Source organism: Alosa pseudoharengus, unplaced genomic scaffold, assembly GCF_046254945.1.
Source record: "Alosa pseudoharengus isolate Yale_2024_CS ecotype anadromous, Long Island Sound unplaced genomic scaffold, YU_APseudo_1.1 YU_APseudo_1.1_scf_16, whole genome shotgun sequence".
In the NCBI taxonomy this organism is placed as follows: domain Eukaryota; kingdom Metazoa; phylum Chordata; class Actinopteri; order Clupeiformes; family Clupeidae; genus Alosa; species Alosa pseudoharengus.
Window position 1 is genome coordinate 6,086,720 of NW_027468630.1, and position 25,731 is coordinate 6,112,450.

Consider the following 25,731-nt stretch of genomic DNA (forward strand, 5'->3'; position numbering starts at 1 on the left):
AGATCCCACTCACTCACTGTGCGCTCTGATATGACACTGACCATGAACTAACATGCTGACAGCGATGCGTGAATGGGGACTGAAATGTATGGAGCCCAAGTTGAAACTGCAAAGCAACAGAACAAAAATGATCCTGAGGAACTCAAAAAGGTATTGCGAGGGAACGCAAAAGTTGTCGCGAGGGAACGCAAAAGTATTGCGAGGGAACGCAAAAACTATTGTGAGGGAACGCAAAAGTATTGCGTGGGAACGCAAAAGTATTGCGAGGGAACGCAAAAAGTATTGCGTGGGAACGCAAAAGCGCGGTCTAAAAATATTGCCCACCCTGTCCCCAGGGGGGCTCCATAGCTTTTTTCCGGTGTGCAAGTTATTTTTCTACCTGTTTTATCCAACATTTATTTTGTCTCTGTAACCAGTATATGTTTGGGGATGTGCATGTCCTTCCTCCATTTTTTCCGCTTGATGGACCTGTGGAACGTCACTTGGGTAATCAGGAGAAGCCCAGTGGAGAGCTGCTGAAGGTGTCTTGATCCCAAAAGGGGAGAACTTCAAGCAGATTGATCAGTTCTGCATCATCTCGTAGATGAATTTCAAAACCAAAAACGTCAGTGTCACTTCCAATCGCCTCTGTAGCTTCTTAACGAACTTCATCAACACATCAGTCCAGAAGGGTGGCATCACATACATCTCAGGATGTTTGGAACACATGTGAGTAGTCAGACAGCTCATCAAAGATGACAGAGAGAACAAGGGTAACTCATCAGTGCAGTGGCTGGGCTTGGTGGATTCGTATGGCTCCATACCACACAAGCTAGTGTAACCATCTCAAAATGGTCAAACATCATGACCCAGCGGAGCTATGGCACAGGTGACTGCAGCCGTGGCCTACTGGTTAGCTCTTCGGATTTGAAACCGGAGGGTTGCCGGTTCGAACCCCGACCGGTAGGCACGGCTGAAGTGCCCTTGAGCAAAGCACCTAACCCCTCACTGCTCCCCTGAGCGCCGCTGTTGTTGCAGGCAGCTCACTGCGCCGGGATGAGTGTGTGCTTCACCTCACTGTGTGTTCACTGTGTGCTGTATGTGTTTCACTAATTCACGGATTGGGATAAATGCAGAGACCAAATTTCCCTCACGGGATCAAAAGAGTATACTTATACTTATACTTACTTAGCAACCGTACCACACTTGGGTCTAAATGCCCACCCATGGGGACCCGGGTTTGAATCCGACCCACGGTCATTTCCCCATCCCACCCTATATCTTTCTCTGACACTTGCTTCCTGTCACTCCTGCCAGTACTATAGGTAAGGGATTTCACACAGCGGCCAATCTACAAACAATTTTCCGTCAAAAACTAAATTTACCAAGTCAACCTTTGGGCAAAAACATCACCACCAGAACAACCTTCAAGAGCATTTCAATGGGGTTATCAAGCAGGCACCTTCCTTCACGGGTGTTTCACGGGTATTTCCCAAGTAGTCTGTGAGTGCCTCAGCCATGGCCATTTGTTTGCTTTTTCAGCAACCTACAATAGCTTTTTTACAGCTCTTTTCACTGACCGTCCTCGAAAACCAAAATCTAGCATAGGCATTGTGTGTGTTGTGACTGCTAAAGAAAGCCTCTAGCACCTATCTCCACTGGTCTTGTGTGTGATTGCCAGCCACGTTCTCTTGCCTCTTCTACCAGTTCTGCATACTTTGACTTCTTCCTTTCAAAGGCTTCCTCACATTCCCAGAATACAAAACCATATCCTTGTCTCAAAGCAGTGACAACAATACACTGTGGAACCTGCCGTTGCCTTCCAACATTTTCGTTTCCAATGCCGCGCTTTGCCCCATCCTCTTGTATTGCTTGTATCTGCCCGATGGCCACTTTTCTTCCCCCTCACATACAAACAAAATTCCACAGTCCCTGTCATTTGCTGGCATAGAGTTATTCTATTGTTCTCTTGTTCTCAAGCAAACCCAAAAGTAATTTTAAAACCTGATTATGTTTCCAGGTGTAGCAACCTTGTGTCAGGGTTATTTTACAACCAGAAAGAATGCTTTAAAGAGCAATGAGCCATACATAGCTTATGACTTTCATCTTCACCCACCCATTGACTAAGGTTCTGTGGTGTAGGAAGAAGTGGCTCCTACAATGAATTTAATGCAGTTAGCAATCATGGCCCATTTCTCTCTCCAGCTGATCTTCTTCTCAACATCATGCCATTTCATCCATTGTCCTTGCTTTGCTTGAGACACGGCTGTTGAATGTCTAGTTGGCTCTTCTTGTTTGCAAACAAAGCTGGTCAGCTGTCTCTTTTCCTGTGCTGTGGACTTACCCCATGCTTTCCAACTGTTACCAAGACCATGTCCCGCTCTTCCATTCTGCATCATCCCAACAATATCCTGATTTTGCAGTGCACGTTGAGCATGCTTCACTGCTTCCCTGGGATTCCACTTTTGACCGGTTTTAATGGTTAGGACAGTGTTCTTGACGACTGAATCCTTGGATTGTGAAAGAGTCATCTCTAGGCTGATCTTAGCACATTTGAACTCCTCCACCAAGCTGTTCAATGGCAATTTCAATATTTCCTTTCCGTATAATATTACAGTTCTCAGACAATGTGGCACCCCAAGACATTTCCTAACAATGTTAGCAATTCTCTCAAATTTTTCCACTTCTGAAAACAGCAATTTCCTACACTGACAAAGGGTACCTAATGCGTGGCAAGAGCCCAAACTGTAAGCACCACAACTTAAGCCTGCCAGGACGAACGAAAGGTTTTATCGATGGAATGTATAGCCTCAACAATGAATTCATTGTTGCCACTGAATCTAGGGCTGCACAATTAATCGAATTTTAATCACGATCACGATTTTGGCTTCCCACGATCAAATTTGCGTGATCGAGCGATATTTAAAATGCGTGCTCTACCCATACCAACCTGGCAACCCATAGAACGCTCCGCTACAAAACAAATCAAGCGCTCCTTAAACCTGTCTGACCATGTGCCTGCATGCAGCCTACCAATGACAGCTGTTCCCTGCACTGCTCAGCCTGATGCACTGCTCAGTTTGGATGCACTGTGGACTAGTGACATTATGTTAACTATTAGTAGGCTAGTTAGACTATACAATAAACGACGATCAAAAATCAAATGTGTGGCACAGCAAAAGGACAAGAGCTTGTCCCTCGAAGCGGATCATCCATTGTTCGAAAATATTTCGGATTTAAGGCAAGTTAAGTTAACCAAAAATATAAGCAAAGCAGGGCTCTCAACTCATACCGTGAAACACACATGACGTAAACCACACATGCCTTTTTTATCACGTTAACTTTTAGTCCTTGTTTGCTTCCTCCGATAGCCTATACTGTAATAAGAGTTGTGCTAACGACGGGATCCGTGAATTTTATTTATGTATTGTATAAGCTACATGTGCAACCTATGCACATGCGTTTCAAGACACAGCCTACTCAAAACGAGTAAACAATAATGAAAATGTAGCCTACACGTCAGTGTTTTACATATCAACGAATGACTAAACCAGGGGTGTTTAAACTGCGGCCAGCCACGCACTTTAATCCGGCCCGCCGAGCATTCATTAGTTTATCATAGGCCGCTCGCTATTTTTCCAGCGATAGACGACGTTGTGGTTAACTTTAGGCTACTGCAAACTGCTTTACACTCTTCTTAGAGAACGTTTACAATGTCAGTATCAAAACAGCTTGTTACATCGATATACATAGTATCTCCATTGCAGCAGATCTAACTACGTTATGCTAATAGTCCATTTAATTGGGGACGCATTTGAGCGTGGGAGAGAGGGCACAGCCATAGGCACAGCACTAGCCATAGGCTATATTTGAGTGGAGCTGGCAAAGAGTCTTAAACTGACAGTGCACCATTTATAAATTAATTAAACAGCATCAAATTAACAGTATTTCTTAAGAAATTAATTTTCTACAACAAAATTACTTTGTCATTTAAATAATACAAAACATTATTATTACTATTATTATTATTATTATTTGTGTGTGGCCCGCTGGCCAATTTTCAAAACCCAATGTGGCCCTTCAGTCAAAAAGTTTGGACACCCCTGGACTAAACTATTATAGTAAACTCATGCACAAAAAGCAGAGCTTTTAATGGGGAGCGTTGGGAGGATTTCCGGTGGGCCGTTAACGTTTTCCCAAATATTAACAAAGTAGCACGCACAAAATATTTGTTTGAAAGTTGTTTGGAAGTTTGGAAGTCGCAGTCAAATCTATATTTGCCGTAATTTAGGGGAGTAAATGTAAGGGGAAGAATTTGGGTGAGCCAGATAGCAAGTCCAACATGTTTAGGGAAAAAATATTTTTGTCACTAAAATTAATTAATAATCGTGATAAATAATCGTGATCTCAATATTGATGAAAATAATCGTGATTATCATTTTGGCCATAATCGTGCAGCCCTAACTGAATCCATCAAATATGCCCTTCTATTACATCATATTTCTCATTCAAAATAGAGCAATGTGAGTGACAAAAAGAAAATAGAGACAGATCGTCTGACAATAGTTCACTCAAAACATTGTGTTGCCTGGCGCTGCACAGCACTGCTTCTCATTACATACAGTTCAGACATTCCAATTAAAAACAAAGTAGGCTAATTAAACTGATTTTAACTGATTTAATTTTAACTGAATTAGTTAAGATTTGAGATTAGAGTTATAAATAAAATAGTCTTTAATAATAATAGCTTATTTGAGTATTATTCATGCAGTTGCATTTTTTATCCACTAGGTGGTAGTACAAGACCAGGAATGAACTGCTGGGCTAACAATATCCACACAGCCACAGCCTTAAACAGCCAACTGCTGACCAATCAGATCCATATTGCTCCACATCCACATTGTCGCATAGGGAATTGCAGATTTGATTATTTGTTTCAGGAAAGAGAAAAGGCAAGTAAATAAAAATCGATAAAGGAAAAAAATGGTTAAAGGAGGTGAAACAGTTTCTGCTCATTCTTCACCTTTTCACTGTCTCAATTGCTGTACTTCCATCAGTGCACTTTAATGCAGAGCACTGTGAGTGTGCTTACTCATGCAGTGTGTGAATCTCAAAAGGATAGTGTCGTCTTAAATCATACACCAACTCTGTGCATTTAAACATAGCGCGTTACTGGTGTTCTCTATTCCAAAGCGACATGGTACTGCATTGTCAAAACATGAACAGCCAACTGTCTGGGTCCCATAGCAGACAAACTGTTGTTCCGTCTTGCACAGGGGGCACGTTCATTCGGTGTAGGCACGTAGCACTCTCACAGGGCAGAGTTTGTTTAGCCATACGTCCTCCTACTGGACATCAGGGCAAAAACATTGGCAGCCCGCACAACATTGACCTGAGGTGTGGCATCCATAGCTGGCTCGGCCAATAAAGAGCTAGTTGTATCACCAGTGGCCATCCGCACATACCTTTTCTGGCAGAGCTGGGATGATCATGAGCGGGGGAAAGGTTTACAGGAGGAGCATTTACGGCCACGTGTGCACAAACACATCTAGCCCCAGCTGTAGGTTGTCCCTGTAAATCAAGAACCGCAGTTTGCAGTGGGTGGTTTCTGTAGATGTGAAGAGGGTGACCTGTGCGGCACCAAAGCGATTCCAAATATCTACCACAATCTGAGGGTTCAGGCGCCATACTGACTGGTGCAGGAAGCCCCCTGGACAAAAAATCTATGCCAGTGTTCTGTGCACCATGCAGGCAAGTGTATTGCACATAGTGACAACAGATGCCCAAAATACAGTCTCCTTGCCAGATGGACCCTGACAGTTGTTATATGCCACTGTCGCCACATTGTCTGTTTTGATCTGAACATGGACAGCCGGGGGCAAAAATGATTCAGTGCTAGGAGCACTGTGTCCAGCTCCAGGACATTGATGTTTACAGTAGGTGCCTCTGTGCTGCTCTTCCACACACCGCTGGCCATTTGGCCCTCGTACAGGGCATCCCATCCATGTAGAGAGGCATCTGTGGACACTATGTGCCTGTGGCTCACCTGGCCCAAGGGCATGCCTGTGTGCAGTGAGTCAGGGGAGTGCTAGAAAACTGGTGCCATCAAGCACTGCTTGACCACTGTGAGCCACCTGTGTTTGGCAGAAACGGTGAACACAGTGGCTGATGAGCCAGGCCTGGAGCTTGCACATGGCCAGCAGGCCAAGTGGCACTGCAGCTGATGCGGCTGAGAGGAAACCTACAGTAGTAGCTTCTGGCAGTTGTGCACACTGACCGTGCATCCCAGGTGGAACTGTAAGGCAAAATCTACTCTGAGAATGATTACATCCAGCTAAATGGACAATGGATTATTTGCCCGGGTGGCCAAAAGGCAAGTCACACCACAACTTCCCAAACTGAACTGTTTACATCCATCTACTGATTATATCAAGCCCCCAAGGCCTTGATTGCATCTCCTGCATCCTTAGATCATCTGGCTCTTCACCAGGGTCACAGAGAGCATCAAGATGAGTGATATTTCAAGTATGTACAATTGTACTGTGTATTAATGAAACATATTCATGTTTGGTCTCTAATTGATCCTTGTTATGTGGACAGCAGTCTGATCATGGTTTCATTTCAATCTAAAATACATGTGCCATAGTTCTATAGGAATTGGCTGATGGCAAATGCATAGGGATGGGTTTTAGGGTATAAAACCAAATACCTGAGAGAGTGTTTGGTTTATTTTGTTCTTTGCTCTTCTTTTTTTTTCTTGCTACTGCTCTTGTGATTCTTGGGTCCCCTGCTCCTCTATTCTTTCACCCTCTTTGTCTCTTCCTTCCCATTTCTCTCACTCTTTCGCCTCAGATTTGTTTTTGTTTTTATATCTCATTGCATTCAGGTTTTCCTAGTTTCTTCTGCTTAGATTGTATCTAACCAGTTATTTCATTTATGGGTTACAGTTATACTAAAACCTTTTGGTTTTGTCTCTTTGTCAGTTTACTTGACATCTGTAACATTAAGCTACTGTTTATTGCAGTGATAAAATGTTCCTTCAAATACCATTCATATAACTCCTGGTGTGCCATGCCATTGCACCTACCATCTGCTTATATATTGCAGGTGAGATATTGCAGGAGATATTGTAGGTGATTTACTAATTTAATGGAGTCAGATTACTTGTATTTTCTACAATATTTACAAGTCTAATGCATCTTACTGCCCTGTGTGATCCCATGCTGGGCCTTGATTAATGGGGGTAGAGTGATATTTTAGGGTCTAAAGGGATTGGCCCGTGGCAAATGCATAAGAATAGGTTTTAGGTAGGGACGTGACGTTGCACCGTGAATCGGCCAAAAATCGATACACGTGTGAATATTAAAACCTGTTGAGATAAACAATGAATTGTGATGCATTTTGTAAACAGAATAGAGCATAGTATGCTTTTAGTCCTAATTTGTCTGCAGCTCAGGCAGTGTGTCCCGCAGCGCTTTACATTTTAGGCGGCTGCTTAAGCAACACATGCCTCCAGCCTTAACTATGTTGTCCAAAAATAAATAATAATTTCATAGCTCTTTCATTGTAGAGTTATGTGCAACTTTACCAAAGTAGAAGTAGGCCGACCTTTCTCCTTCCGCTCTCTCTCTCTCTCTCTCTCTCTCTCTCTCTCAACAAACACGCTCCTCCACAGCATACACATTTAATCCAAACCTTCACATTGGCACATAGAAGGCGACTGGCTAAACTGCTATTAATTATCCGGTGTGCCAGTTTGTCTGGTGATCATGTTGACTGGTGAAATTTGCATAAAAACAGTGAATATTCAACAAGGCCCTGCCTAGTTCTTAACAGGGTTCTGCTCTTCTTCCGCCCCTGGTATTTGTTAAGTCAGACAAATGGATCTCGCCGAAAAAACATGCACATCGCGTCTAATGAATGTCCACCTCAGCGCATTGTGCACACAGAATAGGCAACAAAGTGTCAACTGAAATAACAACAATAAAACAGAGTAAAGCAACAGAGACAGGGGCGCCATCAAGGGGTGGCCAGGGGTGGCCGCGGCCACCACAACATAAACTCTGGCCACCCCTGACTATGTGGCCGACAGACGCAAAATGTGTCCAAATTCACACCCATTATTCTCTGTTTAATTGCTCATGGAGTACTTATCACACATAAATCACACAGATATCACTTGGAAGCGCGGAACCTGAGCTTTCCAATTATATAAGCGGCTGTTAAGTGCTGTGATAAACGGTTTGCGAGAATATTAACGTGTTAACGGATATACAGTATGTGAAATGTAATCATATTTCCAATCTGCACACAGCACTCCATCCATCTCCACACCCATTACCCTCGGTGGTATATCTCACGCAACACTTTAGTCAACACATAGCAAACCATATATCAAAATAAACGGCAGACCGTAACAAACATGGGGATATGTTTCTTTCCTCTGTACAGTAAGCGAATCCTGTGTAATCTGGTTTTGAAGGTGCAGCAGATTTCTACATGTTACTTTGGGCTGGAATTCTAATGAAACAGCAGCCCAAAATAATGAACTTGCTTTCCCAATCAAAGAATCAAAAGTTGGTCATGACACTGTGCTTTTGAATAGATATTTAACCAGCATGCTTCAGGTGACATGGATTCAGACACAAAGTATTTTTCTTAATATAAAGGCTAACATATAAGATATATGCAAGCATGATCACTAAATACTTACCCAGATATGGGTAGCCTAGACTGTCTTGAAAACGATATAGCCTAGCATTACTGTATGAAGAGCTCTTTCCAAAACGCTATAAATCCATTTTTGAAAACACTGATAAGTCATGTTATTTAATTGTATTATTAAATTACTATATTATAAACAATACATAAAACTCTATTTGGAACTATTGGTGTAGCGGACTTCCTTCACTTATTTTAATTTGCCCATTCCGTCCAGCACCCAATTTGAGAACTTTAGTGTGATTATTATAGGGAAACCAATAGGGATATGCTTGCCAGCTTCGTTCAACAAGCACATTGAACAATGAAAAGTAGGCTACAACTTCATTCACAAGCAAAGCAGATAGTTCAGAATCGAGCAGAAGTTAGAAAAACCTATAGCATTCATTAAGGTAGCCTCAATTTTGTCAGTGCAGGACAGCCTGTCAGCTGAGGAAAAACAAGTGACATTTAACCCTATATTATGTGGCCTAAATATACCCTTAATATCTACCCATTGTCTTTATGTTGAATTGTGTGTACGGTGAAGTTATAATCAGACTTCAAGCAGTGCAAAGCAGAAGCAGAAGCAGCAGCTGGCAATGGATTGGAAATTACCAATAATCAGTAGCCACTTGATGCTCATTCTGGTGTAGGCTATGCCATGATAGAAGTGTAAAGTGTAGTTTATCAATTAATATGAAAGCATATTAAATCAAATTTATCTTAAAATCTTAAAATACAATTTCTTCATACTACGAGATTACGAGGGACTGTTACTGCCAATATGCCCTTCGTTTATCACTTTCCAGGGGCGCCTGCAGGAATTAATGCTATGGTACGCACACCCATCACCCCCCCCCCCCCCCCCCCCAAAAAAAAAAAAAAAAAACGTTCACGCGTGGACAGTATTTTTCCTTTAGGTTCGTGCATACATAGCATAACAACATCCACATGCAGTAATGCAACAACAACGTCTACAATTACCTATTCATTTGGGCAACTTTATACATCCCTATACAGGCTAAAGCTACCTTTAGTTGTGTTATAGCTACGTCTGGCTTTAAACAGCTGTAATGCAGTCGTTCTGACAAGCACACCAATTGCTTAGCCAACCTTGTTCTTGCCCATCTTGAATAGCTCCTCTAGCGTTGCTGCCTCTATCCTTTCTGTTTTCGTTGTTTAAACTTGTGATATCCATGATGAGTATTGAGTTAGTGAATTAGCTCAACATTGTGTGCTGATAACCATATAGAAAGCCGAGTAAAAGAAAACAAGTAGCCTATGCGTGCCTGCGTGCGTATTCTCTCCTGCTCAAACATGTGTGCGCGTTAATTTTGATAAGTGTTCACTAACTTTACTTAATAGAAAATTGTAAATAGCCTGATGGCATGCAACTAATGCGATACTGTGCATAGTTGGAAAGGTATGGTAGGCCAATATGGTGTGAATATACACACACACAAGGTAAATTTTCTCTCGTTGTTGAGTGATGGTACGCACAGTGGGTACGGACGTACACCTGCAGGCGCGCCTGTCACTTTCAATCATTTTGCATTTGGAGGAAGTTGTAATGTGTGAAAGTTTTTTGTTGTTGTAATTGCTCATAGGAAGAGCAGCACTCTTTCTGTTTAGGGCTGAGCTGTCCCTCCTGTTTATAGTGTGAACTATTTTATATAGTCTATGAGTGTGAAGCACACACTGTTCAACTGTACAGCAATCTGTACAACTTTTGCATTCATTCAGCAGCTTGTTCTGCCCAAAGGCACAACTGCTTTTAGTTTAGGGAATTGTCCCGTTGTCCCTGTTAAAAGTGTTAAGCACACTGTAGAAATAAAGAACGAACATGAACTATCTGCACCTCTTTGTCTTCCATAGCATAATATTATTCTGCATCGCATTGCATCATATTTCACTGTACAGTATCGCATTGTGATAAATCAAATCACACTGTATCGCACTGTATCACAGTAGGTTGGAGAATCGTATCGTATCTTATCGGTGGTTGTTTCATTTCAATCTTTAATGTATCGTATCATTGGCAGTGTATCGAGATGTGTATCGTATCGCCTCAGTGATGAAGATGCACACTCTTATCCCCATGCTGAGTCCATGCAAGCACACCAAGTGCTCAGGTGAGCGGTGAGAGAGGGCGAAGGGAAATACATTGTGTGTGTCGGGGATCCGTGAGAAGCCCACAGAGGCATTAGATTAGGGTACCCAGAGCCAAGAGGGGGAGGCAAGGCCACATGTGAGCCGGGCAAGTGGCGGTGCAGGCTGCTACTGGACAGAGCATGGGATGTGATGTGTAACCCACCTCAAGCTCCTGATCGGTCAAGAGTAAGGCTGTACAGAGCTCTTCAAAGACAACCTTGACCCCCCGCGAGACCAGGGGCCTCGAAAGCATCGCACCTTCTAGAATGCATCGCACCTGTGTCACAATTTCCTTACTTCCTTAGAAAGTGAAGTAAGTGAAGTGAAGTTTTTCCTTTAATTCTGAAATCAATATTTATCATTCATTCATTCTTTGGTGTTCTGATTCCCGTTTATATGGGACAAGGGCATTTCTGTGTTTAAAAGCTAGTGTTTGATCAAAGTGATTCTGCAGATCATCATTTTATCAGCTTTTATAACTAATTAAGAAGAGCTCTTTTATGAGTTAAATTGAAACAATGTAGACAATTATTACCGGCCTTTATTTGTCCTAATCTGAGGCCCGGCTGTAAATAGAATCCCGGCCATAATTTGAGGATTTAAGTATGCACGTGTGTTTCAGGCATAGTGCAAGCACTAATCTCTGACTGAAAGTGCGCAGAACTTGTATTAAACAATGTTTAATAAATTTCCTGGGGGTGACACCCCCAAACCCACCGAAAACCTGTCTGACTTGTCGCAAGCCAACGATCTCATTCCACAAGCCTATAGCGGTCTTTCGCAGCTGTAGACAGTAACGTTTCATATAGGGTTCATGTCAGTTAATATGAATTAACATTTAAAAACATGTTCAATTATATATATTTTCATATATAAGTTGCACCTGACAATAAGTCGCAGGACCAGCCAAACTATGAAAAAAAGTGTGACTTAGTCCAGAAAATACGGTATATGATAAGAGGGAAGATGCACGGCTTAACCCGTCAAGAGGTCACTGCCACCTATAATAAATACTTGTGAAATTGTAGGTTTTGACATCCCGTTTAGAAGGACATAGAGAAATGACTGACGTCTGACGAATTTGGGTGTTACCTGTAGGGGGCCAGACAAAGCAGGGAAGCAATCTCCAAGAAAACATGAGCAGCCTCATGCAGACCCACCTGCTGCAGGTCTTTGACCAGCACACAAAAAGTGCTGCAAGAGATCCATGGCAAGAACATCTTTATTGTTTTCGATGAAACCTCTGACAACTGAGATCGCAGTGTCCTCAACATTGCAATAGGTGAGCATTAAATTAGTTCGCTTTTATTTTAGTAATAAAGCATAGCCTTTTAGTTTGAATTACTCTGCAATAACTAGTGTTAACATACACTTTCTATAAATGTGATACTACATTCATCAAGTTGGGTAGTCTGGCTCTCACCAGACCAACCTCAATCTTTTAAGATTGAACATTGGTCTGGGGAGTCCACTATGTATTTTCTACTGCACAAGAGGCGTGATCAACGGCATAGTTCAAATGACTCTGTACACAATTGGATAGTCATTCACCAATCTGACCAACGAACCGGGTGACGTTTACAGTGCGACGTGAAAACTCCAGGCTCTCCTGCTATCGTCATCATTTTAAACCTGCCAATAGCGCGCCAGGTGGATAAGCCAGTTTGTGATTGTCCCCTACGTATAACGGAAGCGAACGGAAGCGTACAAGTTTCCAGCCTGAGCTGCAGGGTGGAAAAGAAATCACCATCTAATCAGGGTGTGTTCACCCAGCCTACAAGTTGGGAGCAAATATAAATAAATAAATACATAAATACAATATATAGATAGATAAATACATGTATAAATTACTTACTTTTCCTTTTTTATATATTTAATTCAACAGGTACTGAGGGGAAATACTTTCTGACTGATGTCATCTTCATGGAAAGCTGCAATTTCTCAACATTGTCACAGGCAGCACTGCAGTCACTTCATACCAATTAACTGAACCTGAATGACATTCTAGCAGTGGTAACTGATAATGCATCATTCTGTCTGAAAGCCTACAAACAAGAACTAAAGGGAGTCATGCCTCTCAGTGTCCAAACAACCTGCTTATGTCATGCCATCAATTTGGTGGAAGAGACCTGGCAACACTACAAATACTTTAGTGAGACTACAGCTCTAGTGATGTGGGTTATGTCTGCCTTCTTCAAAAAGTCTGCAAGGAAAAGAAGATGGTTGCACTTCTTGACTATAAAGGAGGCTATACAGCCCAAGTTAGCCCTTCACTTTTACTTTCGCCTGTAAACCCTTCTGGGACATAGGGCGCCAACAAGAGCTCTCCAGGCATCCCGATCCAGGGCCAGTCGTTCCAGCTGACTCCAGGTATGACCCTGATGTTTTCTGATGTCTACCTCCAGGTCTCCTGCCCCCCACCCCTCCCCAAAGTAGCCCTCTGAGCCAGTAAATACAAGGTGGAATAGGTTTGAATCAGTTCAATAACATGCTGAACATGTCCACCTGCGCAAGTTCTTCTTAGCTGAGAAGTCTTCGCTCAGGCAGTAAGAAATATCACTGAGCTGGTGGAAACAGATGACAAACAAGAGGCACTCCACTTGAAATTGACATTTATCTCTGAAGGGAGTGGGAATCTGGTCACAGCTTTGAGGGTTCTGAAGGGCACACCTACACTCCAGTAGCAGTCTCTGCATGTAACATCATGGAAGATCTTGGTTCATTTTTAGTTAATGGAACAGCCAAAGCCCATGGCTTTGGGGCCAAAACTGATGAGCTGCTGAACCAGATGAGCATGCAAAAGAAAAGGGATGTGCTGGATCAACTTCATAAAGGATTTCACATTGCATTTGAAAGTGTTTGATCCCAGGCAGGCTCCTGCTATGGAAAGGCAGATTAAAGCCTATGTCTCACTGTGGGCATTGAGGACCCCATCTCCAGAGTTTAGTGAGGAGTGGGCAACATACTGTATCAACACTGTGTCAGAATGAAGGCCTCTCAGCTTCCTTGGACCTTGCTGACTACTGGAAAGGTACAAGCCAATGATTTCCAGGCCGTGCAAATATTGTCATGTCCTACATATACTTGCCTGTCAGTTTTGTTGACTGTGAGAAAAGTTTCAGCAAGTACAAGACACTTCTCACTGACAAGAGAGAGTCTCTTACTGAGCTCAACACCAAGTGCCCTACCATCATGTACTTCAGTGGAGATGAGTGCAAGAGATTGGACAAATCTGCAGGCGACTTGTTGGCTTTTTTTAGAAGGTGCGCTGCGGTCACCTCATAGGTGTCCTGCGGGCTACCTGGTGCTCACAAGCACTGTGTTGGAGACCCCTGCATTAGACATTAGTATTCAATAAACATTAAAAACAAAAAAGGGATCTGAAAAAAATAAATAAAACAGATTTCATAGGGCCCTATAGTAGTTCCGATGAAATTAGACACCCTTTGCTTATCCTCTCATCAATGCCCTCATGCATTGATAAACTGTGCACACAACAAGCTGTATTATGTATATTGCCTCCTCTGGTCATGTTGCCTCCTCTGGTCTGGCCACGCCAATACTGACCAAGAGATGCATTAGCCCAGTCATATGGCCATAACAAGTATGTGTACATCTGAACTATGTGAACAGACTGCTTGTTTATTCTCTACTACTGTGTACCCAAAATGCTACAAGGAAACTCAGACAGTGCTGACCTCTGCCAAGGTTTTATTGAAATTTGATTGGGCCTAACAAACTGGCTAGCACGTCACCACCAACTGAGCACATTAGGTGGGTCAATAAAGTTCATCTGGGATAACAAATTACACACCTTTATGTCCAGATTGGATTTAAATGAGGTTCAGACAACATCTAATTGGGTTCAAAGTACATAAAAACAGATAAGTGAACAGTATTATAACTTACCTTTGATATCCACAAGGATCAAACCAGAAACGACCAGTGCCACTATAACGGCAGCGCAGCACAATGCTAATATCAGTATGTGCATAGAGGACAGACCTATGGAGATAGTATGGAGATGGAGAGGGTGGTTGAATCACAGCTATAGCAATTCATAACTAATCTATATTTCAATTCTCATATACATTTTAAGTATTGTCATGCAGAAACTTTACTACATTTGGGAAAATCAGATTAATAGACAATTAAATTCTGGGTCATAAACTGATCTTTGAGTCTTTTTTGGATTCTGATAATTTCTATACATCATTTTTGAATGAATTGTATTCAACACACACACTTGCAACATCATCTAACAGTTTTAGACCTCCTGGCAGATAAATAGATATCCATATAATAGCTGAAATGTGTAAGCTGAAGAGTTTAAAAAAGAGATTAAAAATCTTAGAAGAGTTTTTAAAAATGTTCTACATTCGTGTGAGTACCTACCCAGTCCCTCTAGAACAACAGTGGTGTTGGCTGATAGATGACCACTGTGGGCTTGACACATATACTCCCCTTTGTCTTCAGTCCTGACATCCTTCAGCCTCAGTGAGAAGTTGCCTTTGGGAATCTCTGCATTGAAGAACTCTGTTCTGCCTTGGTAACTTGAATGTGCGGAGTCCAGATATGTTACATTGTCTTGAAAAAGTAAAACTAGCATTTGGCTTTTATCTGATTCAACCTTTGTCCAGGACACCTCTTCAGGGGGAATATGGGAATCCACAAAGCAGTTCAGAATGACCTCTTGACCAACATAGGCAGTCACGGCATGGTCTGTTCCTGTCAACACCAAACGCTCTGAAAACAATATTTATTAAATTCAGTTATTCATTTTAAAGTATGCACTTATTACTAGTCGTCCCCAAAAGATATTGCTCTCTTTTTCAACTTGTGTGAACTGGAAACTGCACAGCAGTCTTGATCTCTCATGCATGCATTTATTAGGCTAATCTCAAACAAGCAGTCCAGTTTATCCACCATGTACATGAAAGATGCCTTTCACAGGAATGGGAGCAGTCACATTCAGATTACCGTGAGTTGACTGTTGCACAACATAAGGAAGGCTAATGCAAAGCTATTTTGTGCTAACTGGCTCAGAATGTAATTCACATTGCCTAGAGACATTCTAAAAGAATGGAAGCAGCCGAGAGCATTTCTAGGCACAGGGTTCCAGTGCCCCTTTGATACAACAGTGCAGCACAACAGAGACTTGATGGGTATGTCTATTGCCCCTTATTTACCACTAACTAAGGTGTTTATGAATCACAATTACAACCTCATGAACTGGAGAGTTTTCCTCTCATACAAAACATGGAGGGGGAGTGGAAAGAGCAAATGCAATCATCCCTTGCGGCAACTGTCAATGGTAACACTGACTTCTACAAAGGATGTTGTAATATGGCAATGAAGAGTGGGTGAGAAGAGGGGGCTGAGGCAGATACAGCAGTACCATTACAGTAGGTCAACCGATGTGGGTTTTTCTATGGTTGATGCCGATCTTAGAAATCAGGGTTAGCCGATGGCTGATATATGCTGCCAATGTTTGCCTGTTTTTTCCCCCTGTATTTGCTTGATAAAAAATTATAAGATGATGAGAATTTAAGCCTTTCTGTTTTCTCTCCCAGGAACAGCTTTGTTGTACTGTACTCTTCCAAAGGTTCTGTCTGGAGTCTGCTGGTAATTTAGTTAACACAGGGCAGTATGCATCACACGTGTTCCACAGCAATAACAAAACTGGGCTGCTCGTAGATGCACCTGCCTGTTAATCGGCTTAATATTCTCGGATATTGGCAAATTGACAGCACTCTGACTAAATCATTGGGAACCTCTTCCAGGGCAGTGGTGGCGTAGTGGTTAAGGATGCAGTAGCTTGAAAAGTTGTGGGTTCACCGGCTTGTATTATTATTATTCCTTATTATTTTTATTTGTTTTTTTGTTTGTTTATATTTGTTGATGGTGTGGAGATGACCCTTGCAAACAGATGTGGGTAACTGAATATGTTTACATCCCTCTACCCTCTGTGAAAAGTAGCCTTAGTGTTTTATAATGTTGACAGGCTAGAGATCTGCTAACTATGAGCCATGAAACGGCAACATTATAATGTTCACTAACAGAGAAGGTTTTTTAACTGTTTAAATAGGCTATGTAGCAGTGTGACTAGTTTTTTATGTGACTTGTCCCACCTCTTTGTATGACGTTTAGATGGGATGTTAGAATAATTGGACTCCACCCAGCCCTCTACAATGGTTATATATACCCTTACCCTGCATCTGTTCTGGTTTACACTTGACGAAGACCTGAGTGGTCGAAACGTTGTGTATCATCATCCACCATTAAACTGGGAGCTTTAGATACAGTGTGCGGATATCTCTTCTTGTGTTCTACGTAGTATTCCCAATATCCAGCACCTGTAAAATTTATATAGATGTGCGTACACCTCTACACTTCAGTTCACCGGCTTCCACCGTTGTGCCCTTGAGCAAGACACTTAACCCCAAGTTGTTCTAGGGACATTGGCCCTTATAATACTGACATATGTAAGTCACTTTGAATGGAAGTGTCTGCTAAATGAATAAATGTAAATGTATTCTGGGCTAACCCTGATAGTTTTGCTGAATGACAAATTGTACATCTAGGTAGCATTGCGCACAATACAGTGGGAAAGATGTGGGAGTGGCTGCTTTCTGACATGTTTTTAACAGCAAACAACGAAGCAATTATCCTTTGTAACTCTACAGGCGTTTTATGCATGTGCAGTAGTGTCGATTTGTCACTGGGTGTCACCACTGAGCCATCTGATTGATGTACAGTATTTCACATATTCCAAATGCAATAGAAAGAGGATTGTGTATATGCTCACCAAATTAGATGGCATACTTGTGACAGATATTATAGCAATTTTAATTACCTAACTGAATAATAGATTAATGGCGTAGAATGGCAAAATATTCACAATGATCAATGTGTAAACCTACCCAAATTGCAAAGCAGCAATATTCAAAATAATAAGTTCTGCACCCCTCCATGATGTTAAAGGACAATTCCGGCGCAAAATGAACCTAGGGGTTAATAACACATGTGTACCGAGTTCGACCGTTCGCTGGGATTTGTTTTCATGCTAGTCGAATGTGACCAGTTTTATTGCAAACCGCTTATTAGCGGTTAACGCTAGCCTTCGGGGCACACGTACAGTAGAAATAAATCACTATTTCTATACCACTAACAAGGCTCAAAATAGCACCACACTTACACAGTAGCATAATGAGGGTCTCTACATGTAAACCGAAGCATTGAGAACTTTGTAAGTGTACAGGCAGTTTATTAAAAAGAAACACATTACAGTTCACGTCTGGTTCACATATACAGGCAGGCGATGTGAACTAAAATCAAACGTAATTTGCTCAATATAGGCCTATCAGAAATAATAGCTCCGATGTAACATAACTTGTGTAGTGTAGGCTACTTACTTACGTTAGTGGATCCATGTCCCTCTGGTAGCCTATGGATCGCCGCCGCCTGTGTGTGGTATTGACTACAGCTTCTAGCTCTCTCTCTCATAGCCCTTTCACGGAGCTCCCGCAGCTCTTCGTTGGTATTCCGACTCGAAAAGATAAGGACGTCCAATAAGGGTTCATCCTTGATGTCTTCAAATTCGTTCAAATAACCTGCCATCTCTTATGTCTCCTGTTGCGTTCAGTGCTTCTCTTTTGCACAGTCCTTCTGCAACAACGTTTCACCCGAGATTCACTTCACATCCCAGTTGTAACCAAGGCGCCTGCCTGTATGTGAACCAGACGTCAACGGTAATGTGTTTCTTTTTAATAAACTGCCTGTACACTTACAAAGTTCTCAATGCTTCGGTTTACATGTAGAGACCCTCATTATGCTACTGTGTAAGTGTGGGGCTATTTTGAGCCTTGTTAATGGTATAGAAATAGCGATTTCTTTCTCTGTACGTGTGCCCCGAAGGCTAGCGTTAACGCTAATAAGCGGTTTGCAATAAAACTGGTCACATTCGACTAGCATGAAAACAAATCCCAGCGAACGGTCGAACTCGGTACACATGTGTTATTAACCCCTAGGTTCATTTTGCGCCGGAATTGTCCTTTAAGTCATAATGGGCCATGTCAGGTCACATCAGGGATTGCATAGTACAATAACCTACATTTAATCCATATACAGTCATGCAGAGTTGTAGTCTGAATAGTTTTTAGGAATATTTTTGAAAGATCATGAGTAGGATTGAACTGGCATTTTCCACTATAGCTTTTACTATTACACTGATATTTAAGCACTAACCTGGTTACAATGTACTGGTATGGCAAATGTTGTTGGGGGAGTAGTACATCTTCAATCTGAGTGAAATATTTTATATTTGTATTAATGGTGTTACAAATAATTACTGGTTGCCAGAAGCCAGACCAACGGATACCCTGTCTTTGCTGAATTACTGATAAGCAGGTGTGGGCTTGGATGGGAAAACTGGTGTTGGTGGATGGCCAGTAGGTGGCACTCTTCCCTCTGTCTAAAATATCATTCCCAATGCCCCAGTGCAGGGACCGGGACATTGTACTGCATGAGATGCCATCCTTTGGATGAGACGTTAAACCGAGGTCCTGACTCACTGTGGTCATTAAATATCCCATGGCACTTATTGCAAAGAGTAAGGGGTTCCCCATTGTCCTGATTCATTCAACCTGCCCCCCTAATCATCCCCCCAGTGTAACTGGCTCATTCACTCCCTTACTCTCCACCTCAAGCTGGTGTGTGGTGAGCGTTCAGGCACATAATGGCTACCGTGCATCACCCAGATGAGTGCTACACATGAGTGCTGGGGGTGGTTAGTGAGGCTCCACCGTCACTGTGAAGCGCTGTGAGTATTGTGAAAAGCGCTGCATAAATGTAATGTGTTGTTGTTGTTGGTTTAATGTGAAATTCCTGCATTTATATTTATAAATTATTAGCAATTAAATGTAGCCTAACAGTGTCACAGTAAATTAATAAAGTAAATAAATAACACACACACAGAATCCTGTTCGCCCCACCTGTCTGTCATGTCTCTATTCCCCACTAGGGGGGCCCGCCCCACACTTTGAGAACCGCTGGGCTAGTATCAATAATAGACCTCAAATATAGGATAAATAAAAATATGTTGCTCACCAATGGCATCAATTTCAACGGCAATTTCACTGTTTTCTTCATTTGTGTAAACGCCGCAACTGTAACTTCCTGCATCATCGGTTGTAATGTTGCGAAGAAGTAGAGAATAATTCCCCTTCGCTATATCTCCCTTTGTAAAGAAATATGCTCTATCCGTGTATGCAGAGCTCTGCGATTCTGATCGTATTTCTCCTCCTTGGAAAAGATGCACCAGTTCCTTTGAGCTCGTCCTTCTCCATTCCACCTCCAACTCATCCAGAGGTAAGGGGGTCTCAACGGAACAAGGAAGCTGCAAAACACCCCCAAGCTGGGCAACCAGGGGTCTACTGGGGCCTTGTAATATCAGTCCTATCAACAAACCAATAAAGTATTAATTCAGTGAGTGATTATTCGTTTTTTAGGAAGCGACATTAAATCATTGGTAAATTGACGTTGGTCGGAATAACCTACCTTCTGAGAAAACGAAAATGATGACACTCAAAATAACTCTTAAATACATTTTAACAGTAGGCCTAATAGTTTCAGCAGTGGCCTAGACTATTCAAAGCGGCCGGGTCGCAGTTAAGCCTAAATGCGAACATTTAATTTCCAACAACTCTCTTCGGTAGCGACATCGCGACAAAAGGGTTGAAATTACTTTCGCTTTCTTATTTCAAAATCATGTGACTATGGGCCGATCCCTGTAGTGAGAATGCATGGTTGTGAAAATTCATTTTTAGTCCATATTTGTGACACTTAATGAACAACTGCAGTGTGCAGATGAATGAAAAGAAAGAACACAGAGGTTTAGATTTTCTTTAACATAGGATTGCTACAGTAGGCTGTAGGCTAGACTATAACATTACAACATATAACAATATAACAACACATTTGTCCACCTTAGCCTACTGCCACTTTCCTGGTTTAAGCTCAGCAGTCTGCGTTTGTCTCAAGTTTGTTTTTTCTATCGATTTTATGCATAAAAGTTCAGAGTTTACTAGATATGAAAAGAGCCTGAACTGTACTGAAATGCCTAATAGGCCTAGCCTGGTGTTACCATCCTACGTACTTCCGGCCAAAATTTGATTTCAGCCTCGCACGTATGACGAAGAGAAATCGTAGTCACAGGCGGTAAGGGCCAGGCTATAATAGGCCTACAGGAAACAAAGGGTTTATCTATAGGCTAGCTTAATATCTTTGATGTGTCTATTTTATGAAATGAATTGTTGTAGGCCTACAAAATTTTACTGTAGCCTACAACTATTTTTTTTGTTTTGTTTTTTGAATGGTATTAGGATCTTCCCCTGTATACGGAGCCATTGCAAGGTATTTTTTATAAATTGTGCACTCATTTTTTTGTGAGTGTGCTCAGTGTGTGCTCATTTTACTACATAGTGCTCTTGTTTTACACAATTGTGGTCTGATTGTATTAGATTGTGTACTCAATTTAGTAAATGGTGTGCAAACAATTTTTTTTTAAAGATTTACAAAAGTTTAAATGAAAGCGCAACTTATGAAATGAGCGCTTTATTTAGTAAAACATGCTCACAATTTAGTAAATTGTGCTCACAACAATTGAGTAAAATGCATGCACGATTTACTAAATTGAGAGCATGATTTGGTAAAATGAGCACACCATTTAGTAAAATGAGCGCACATTTTGTGGACATACACCAAAATATATCTTGATTTTGTGAAAATTCTGGATTCTACAAAAGGGACAGCATCTGCTTCATTACATCTTGGGGAATAATGATCAGAAAACTCTCCAAATATGGTCTTTATGTCCACAGGCAGTTGTTGGTATATGCAATGAAGTGATAAAATAACGAGTTTATGGAGTATTTAAAAAAAATACATACCCCCTCAACAGGCATGGACTGTATAGGCGGAAATGAAATAGGTAATAATACAAGATCATTTTAGATATAAAGACAACAATCACCACTGAATGCAATTTACAAGTACTAAAAGCTTCATATCAGCTCAAGTTATTTGACAATTCAGTTGACCCTCTGGTGTCAATAGCTCCTTATATACACCCTGTGCCACCAGCACTGTTCAGTTAAACATTATAATGGGGCCCTATGGGTATAAATAAGGACATGTAGATTAATAACACTTGGTTAGATCTTTTTTGCAGTGTGTACACATTTAATTATAACTTTTTTAACAAATATGTGCACTGTATTCCCCAACAGTGTTGTAAACTCAATAAAATTGCAGAGCTGTACTCAAAGCTGCCATATTGTTCAGGCACCACAAAAGTTTTAAGTTCACTCAACTAGTTTCCCAGTTATTGATTATTTTGACAAGATTACCTCTTAGTATATGAGTAGAACTGATTGTTTGCTGTCAGCCAGCCAGCCAGCCTGTTGTTGCACTACTTTAGTGGAAACTGGACAGACAAACAGTATGGTTTAGCATTACCAAAGATTCTTTTATCAACCGTTTCTGGTGTGGCCTACTTTGGTCACGCAGGTTAGACACCAAAGCAACGTTTCATAAGTTGGAAATCAAACACATGACACGCACAAACAGGCAGCGCACTTTTAAACATTTTATTAGTAGCCTACCATAAGCTGCCATAAGCTATATGGTTCGCATTAGCTGCTAGATGTAATGCAAAGTAACACTGCAGGGTAATTCTTCAACTATGATACTTTTCTTGTCCTTGGAAGAAATAAGAAAAACTAAAAAATATTTAGGCTACTTTGGTTTTTGGTGGTGGAAATGACATGGTGACGTGGTAGAAATGGCATTGCCCTAAAAACACAGTTTATTTGCTTCATAGTAGGCCTACTAAAGAATCTAGTAGAAAAAAAACATCATAATTACATAACATATGGCAGGGACGCATTTTTTGTTTTAATCTTAATGCTTTTAAATCTTAAATTTGTCTATGTATGTCATGTCATCTCCACCACACTTTGTCATTTATATCACAACACATATTTTAAGTTAAACATGTAAAAATAATACAACATACAACATTTCTGGAAAAATAATAACGTGAATATTTTGGCTGATAAGTGTAATATTTAATAAAATACATTTGGAACAGTAGATGTTATTTTTGCTTGAAAACACACGTTTTGTTGTGTTTTGGAAACATGTGATTGGGCAGTCGTGGCCTACTGGTTAGGGCTTCGGACTTGTAACCAGAGGGTTGCTGGTTTGAACCCCGACCGGTAGGAACGGCTGAAGTGCCCTTGAGCAAGGCACCTAACCCCTCACTGCTCCCCGAGCGTGGCTGTAGCAGGCAGCTCACTGCATTGGGATTAGTGTGTGCTTCACCTCACTGTGTGTTCACTGTGTACTGAGTGTGTTTCACTAATTCACAGATTGGGATAAATGCAGAGACCAAATTTCCCTCACGGGATCAAAAGAGTATATATACTTACTTATACTGGAAATGACAGTTAGACTTTTGGAATAAAATGTCAAAAATATATATTATTCAAGTGAAATCTTTACAGCCACTATTAGGGCAAGTTTCTAGAAAGAGTAGATAATTAAACCATGCAAAAATATTTTTACTGAAAGATGTTACATTTTCTGAAAATTACCAGGTCAAAGAGAGCCATAGTTGAAGAATAACCCTGCAGCAATAGCATATGTCTTATATTAACGTCAATTCCAGTTTTGTTAACACGGATAGGAAGCCAAGTTGTAGCTCCGAACTTACTGACAATAGCCTAAGCATGATCAATGGCAACATCCGACTCTGATAGGCCTGCCTATACAGAGAGATGAAGAGACTGTCTGACTGACTTTTGTTCAAAAAAGTGAAAAAATACTGTTCATAATATTTTTCCCCTCAGGACCAGATGGCTGTGTGACATGTTTTCAGTTCTGTGCAAGGAACCACCATCACACCATGGTAAGTAATAACTTATTTGTCCTCCATTTACTAGTGTCACAATGTAGCCAACGTGTAGCCTATATTATTATAAGTTATAGGGATATTTTGTAAGCATTTATTTACCAATGAGAATAGCCTAGCCTAATGTTATCCCTTTGCATCTCTCCACAGGGATACAAAGGCTAGGGTTGAGTGATGTTTTTGTATCAAAGAAGGGATGACACCTTAGACTTATTTTATGTGGCATTTTCAAAATGTGTTGGCTATGCAGGTCATGTGACGCCTCTTCCGAGACACAGGCTCAGTTACTTTGCCATTATTAGTTAAATCACAGTCAGTTTTCAAGGGTCAGTCCACTCATGCATTTGCTCATTCCAGTCTATTAATGCACTGAACATTCATCTCTCACGATTTCATAGAAAGACAGAGCAGGAGGTTGCATATCAGGAGCGTGAAGGAGTTAGTCTTGTATTTACATGTCACCTGTACTATAGTCTTATTTAAAGGAACCGTATGTAAGAAATGTAATTCAATTAATCATAAAATGGCCCTGATTTATCACTAGACATTAGGAAATCATGCTAATTTCAAATACTTATATCACTGACAACAGTAGTCCGGCCAGGATAATGTCATTTAAAAAAGTGAAGTTGCAGCCCTCAACTGATGTTGATGTTTACATATTTGTGTTTTAGCCTGATCCGCCACCCTCCACCTATCTAGTAATCACAAAGTCAGTAGTGTTTCGGCATCTGGGTTGCCAGCTCTGCTCTAGTTACCACATCTGCGGTGTACACCGCTCTACATTTCTCCCTGCCACCCCTTGCTGATGCCCTAGGTGGGGACTGGACCCCGACTGTTTGCCTTCCTTCTCAGCCACAGCCAGAAACTGCCTCTTTCTGCCTCTTTTGTCTCTTTCATGGCTTTCCGGTGCCTTGCTCCTCTTGCACCCATGTTGCGGAGCAGATGAGAGGTTGAAGAGCCCACAAACCCCCGGCACCCCACCTCCACAGGGTATGTGGCAGCCCTGGCACCTGCCCTGGCACCCCACCTCCACAGGATATGTGACTGCCCTCCTACCAGCCTCCCTGCACTCTGCAGCCAGGTCAGCATATTTGGCCCGCTTCCGCTTATGGGCAGCTTCAAGCCCTCCTTCCCCTGGGACTGTGAGTTCCACCATCAGGATAGTCTTGCAAGCAGCGGACCACATCACAAGGTCTGGACACAAGGACGTTTCCACTTTCTCCCTGGAGAAATGGAGCTGCTTCCCAAGGTCGACTGCTAGTGTCCACCCCTTGCCTGGTGTGAGGAGTCTTGCTGGGTCCTTCAGGCGGTGGGAATGTGTGATTAGTGCAGGGGGCCTGCTGTTTGCTTCCTGCCTGCATGTCTCCACCACCTCAGCGATCTTCTTCAGCACCAGGTCATGCCTCCACCTGTAGCGCCCTTGTGCCAAAGCTGTCTTGCAGCCCGTCATGATGTGTTGGAAGCTTGCGTTGGTAGCGTTACACAAGAGGCAAGATTCCTCATTGCCCATCCATCGGTGGAGGTTGCGGGGGCAAAGTAAGGTGTCATATGCCGCTCTGACGAGAAAACGTAGCCTGGCCTGTGGAGTCTTTTCTGCGTTTATGAATGTGCTCAGCCCTTCGCAAGCTGGCCAGACACTTCTTTACCTTCTCCCACAGTGGCTTCAGATCTTCCCTCTCCTCTTCCTCTGCTTTCCTCCCCTGCTTTCGGAGCTGGCACCGCCTCTTCACCAGCTGCTCGTTCTGTTGTTCCCTCCTTCCTTTCTGCCTTGGACCTGCACGTTGCTTCCCCAATATTGTTCCGAATCTGCCTCTGCACTCCTCATGCAAGATGTCTCTGATGAAGTTGAGCTTGGCCTCAACATCGCCGCAAAGTGAGTGTTCCAGAATGGTACTGCGTTCCGCATCCAGATTTTGCCACAG

At 41.9% G+C, this 25,731-nt stretch overlaps 1 protein-coding gene across 1 annotated transcript in view; it reads right to left on the reverse strand.

The window, feature by feature from the left end:
• The window catches only part of LOC143125423 (uncharacterized), a 31,261-nt gene extending 10,678 nt beyond the window's left edge, over window positions 1–20,583 (reverse strand). Inside the window, exons 1-4 of the mRNA XM_076286873.1 lie at window positions 20,392–20,583; window positions 19,942–20,289; window positions 15,229–15,579; window positions 14,743–14,838 (exon numbers count right to left, since the gene is read on the reverse strand). Coding sequence (XP_076142988.1) covers window positions 14,743–14,838; window positions 15,229–15,579; window positions 19,942–20,289; window positions 20,392–20,440 — 844 coding nt within the window. The 5' untranslated portion in view covers window positions 20,441–20,583. The remainder of the gene's footprint in view (window positions 1–14,742; window positions 14,839–15,228; window positions 15,580–19,941; window positions 20,290–20,391) is intronic.
• Between the last annotated feature and the right edge of the window lie 5,148 nt (window positions 20,584–25,731).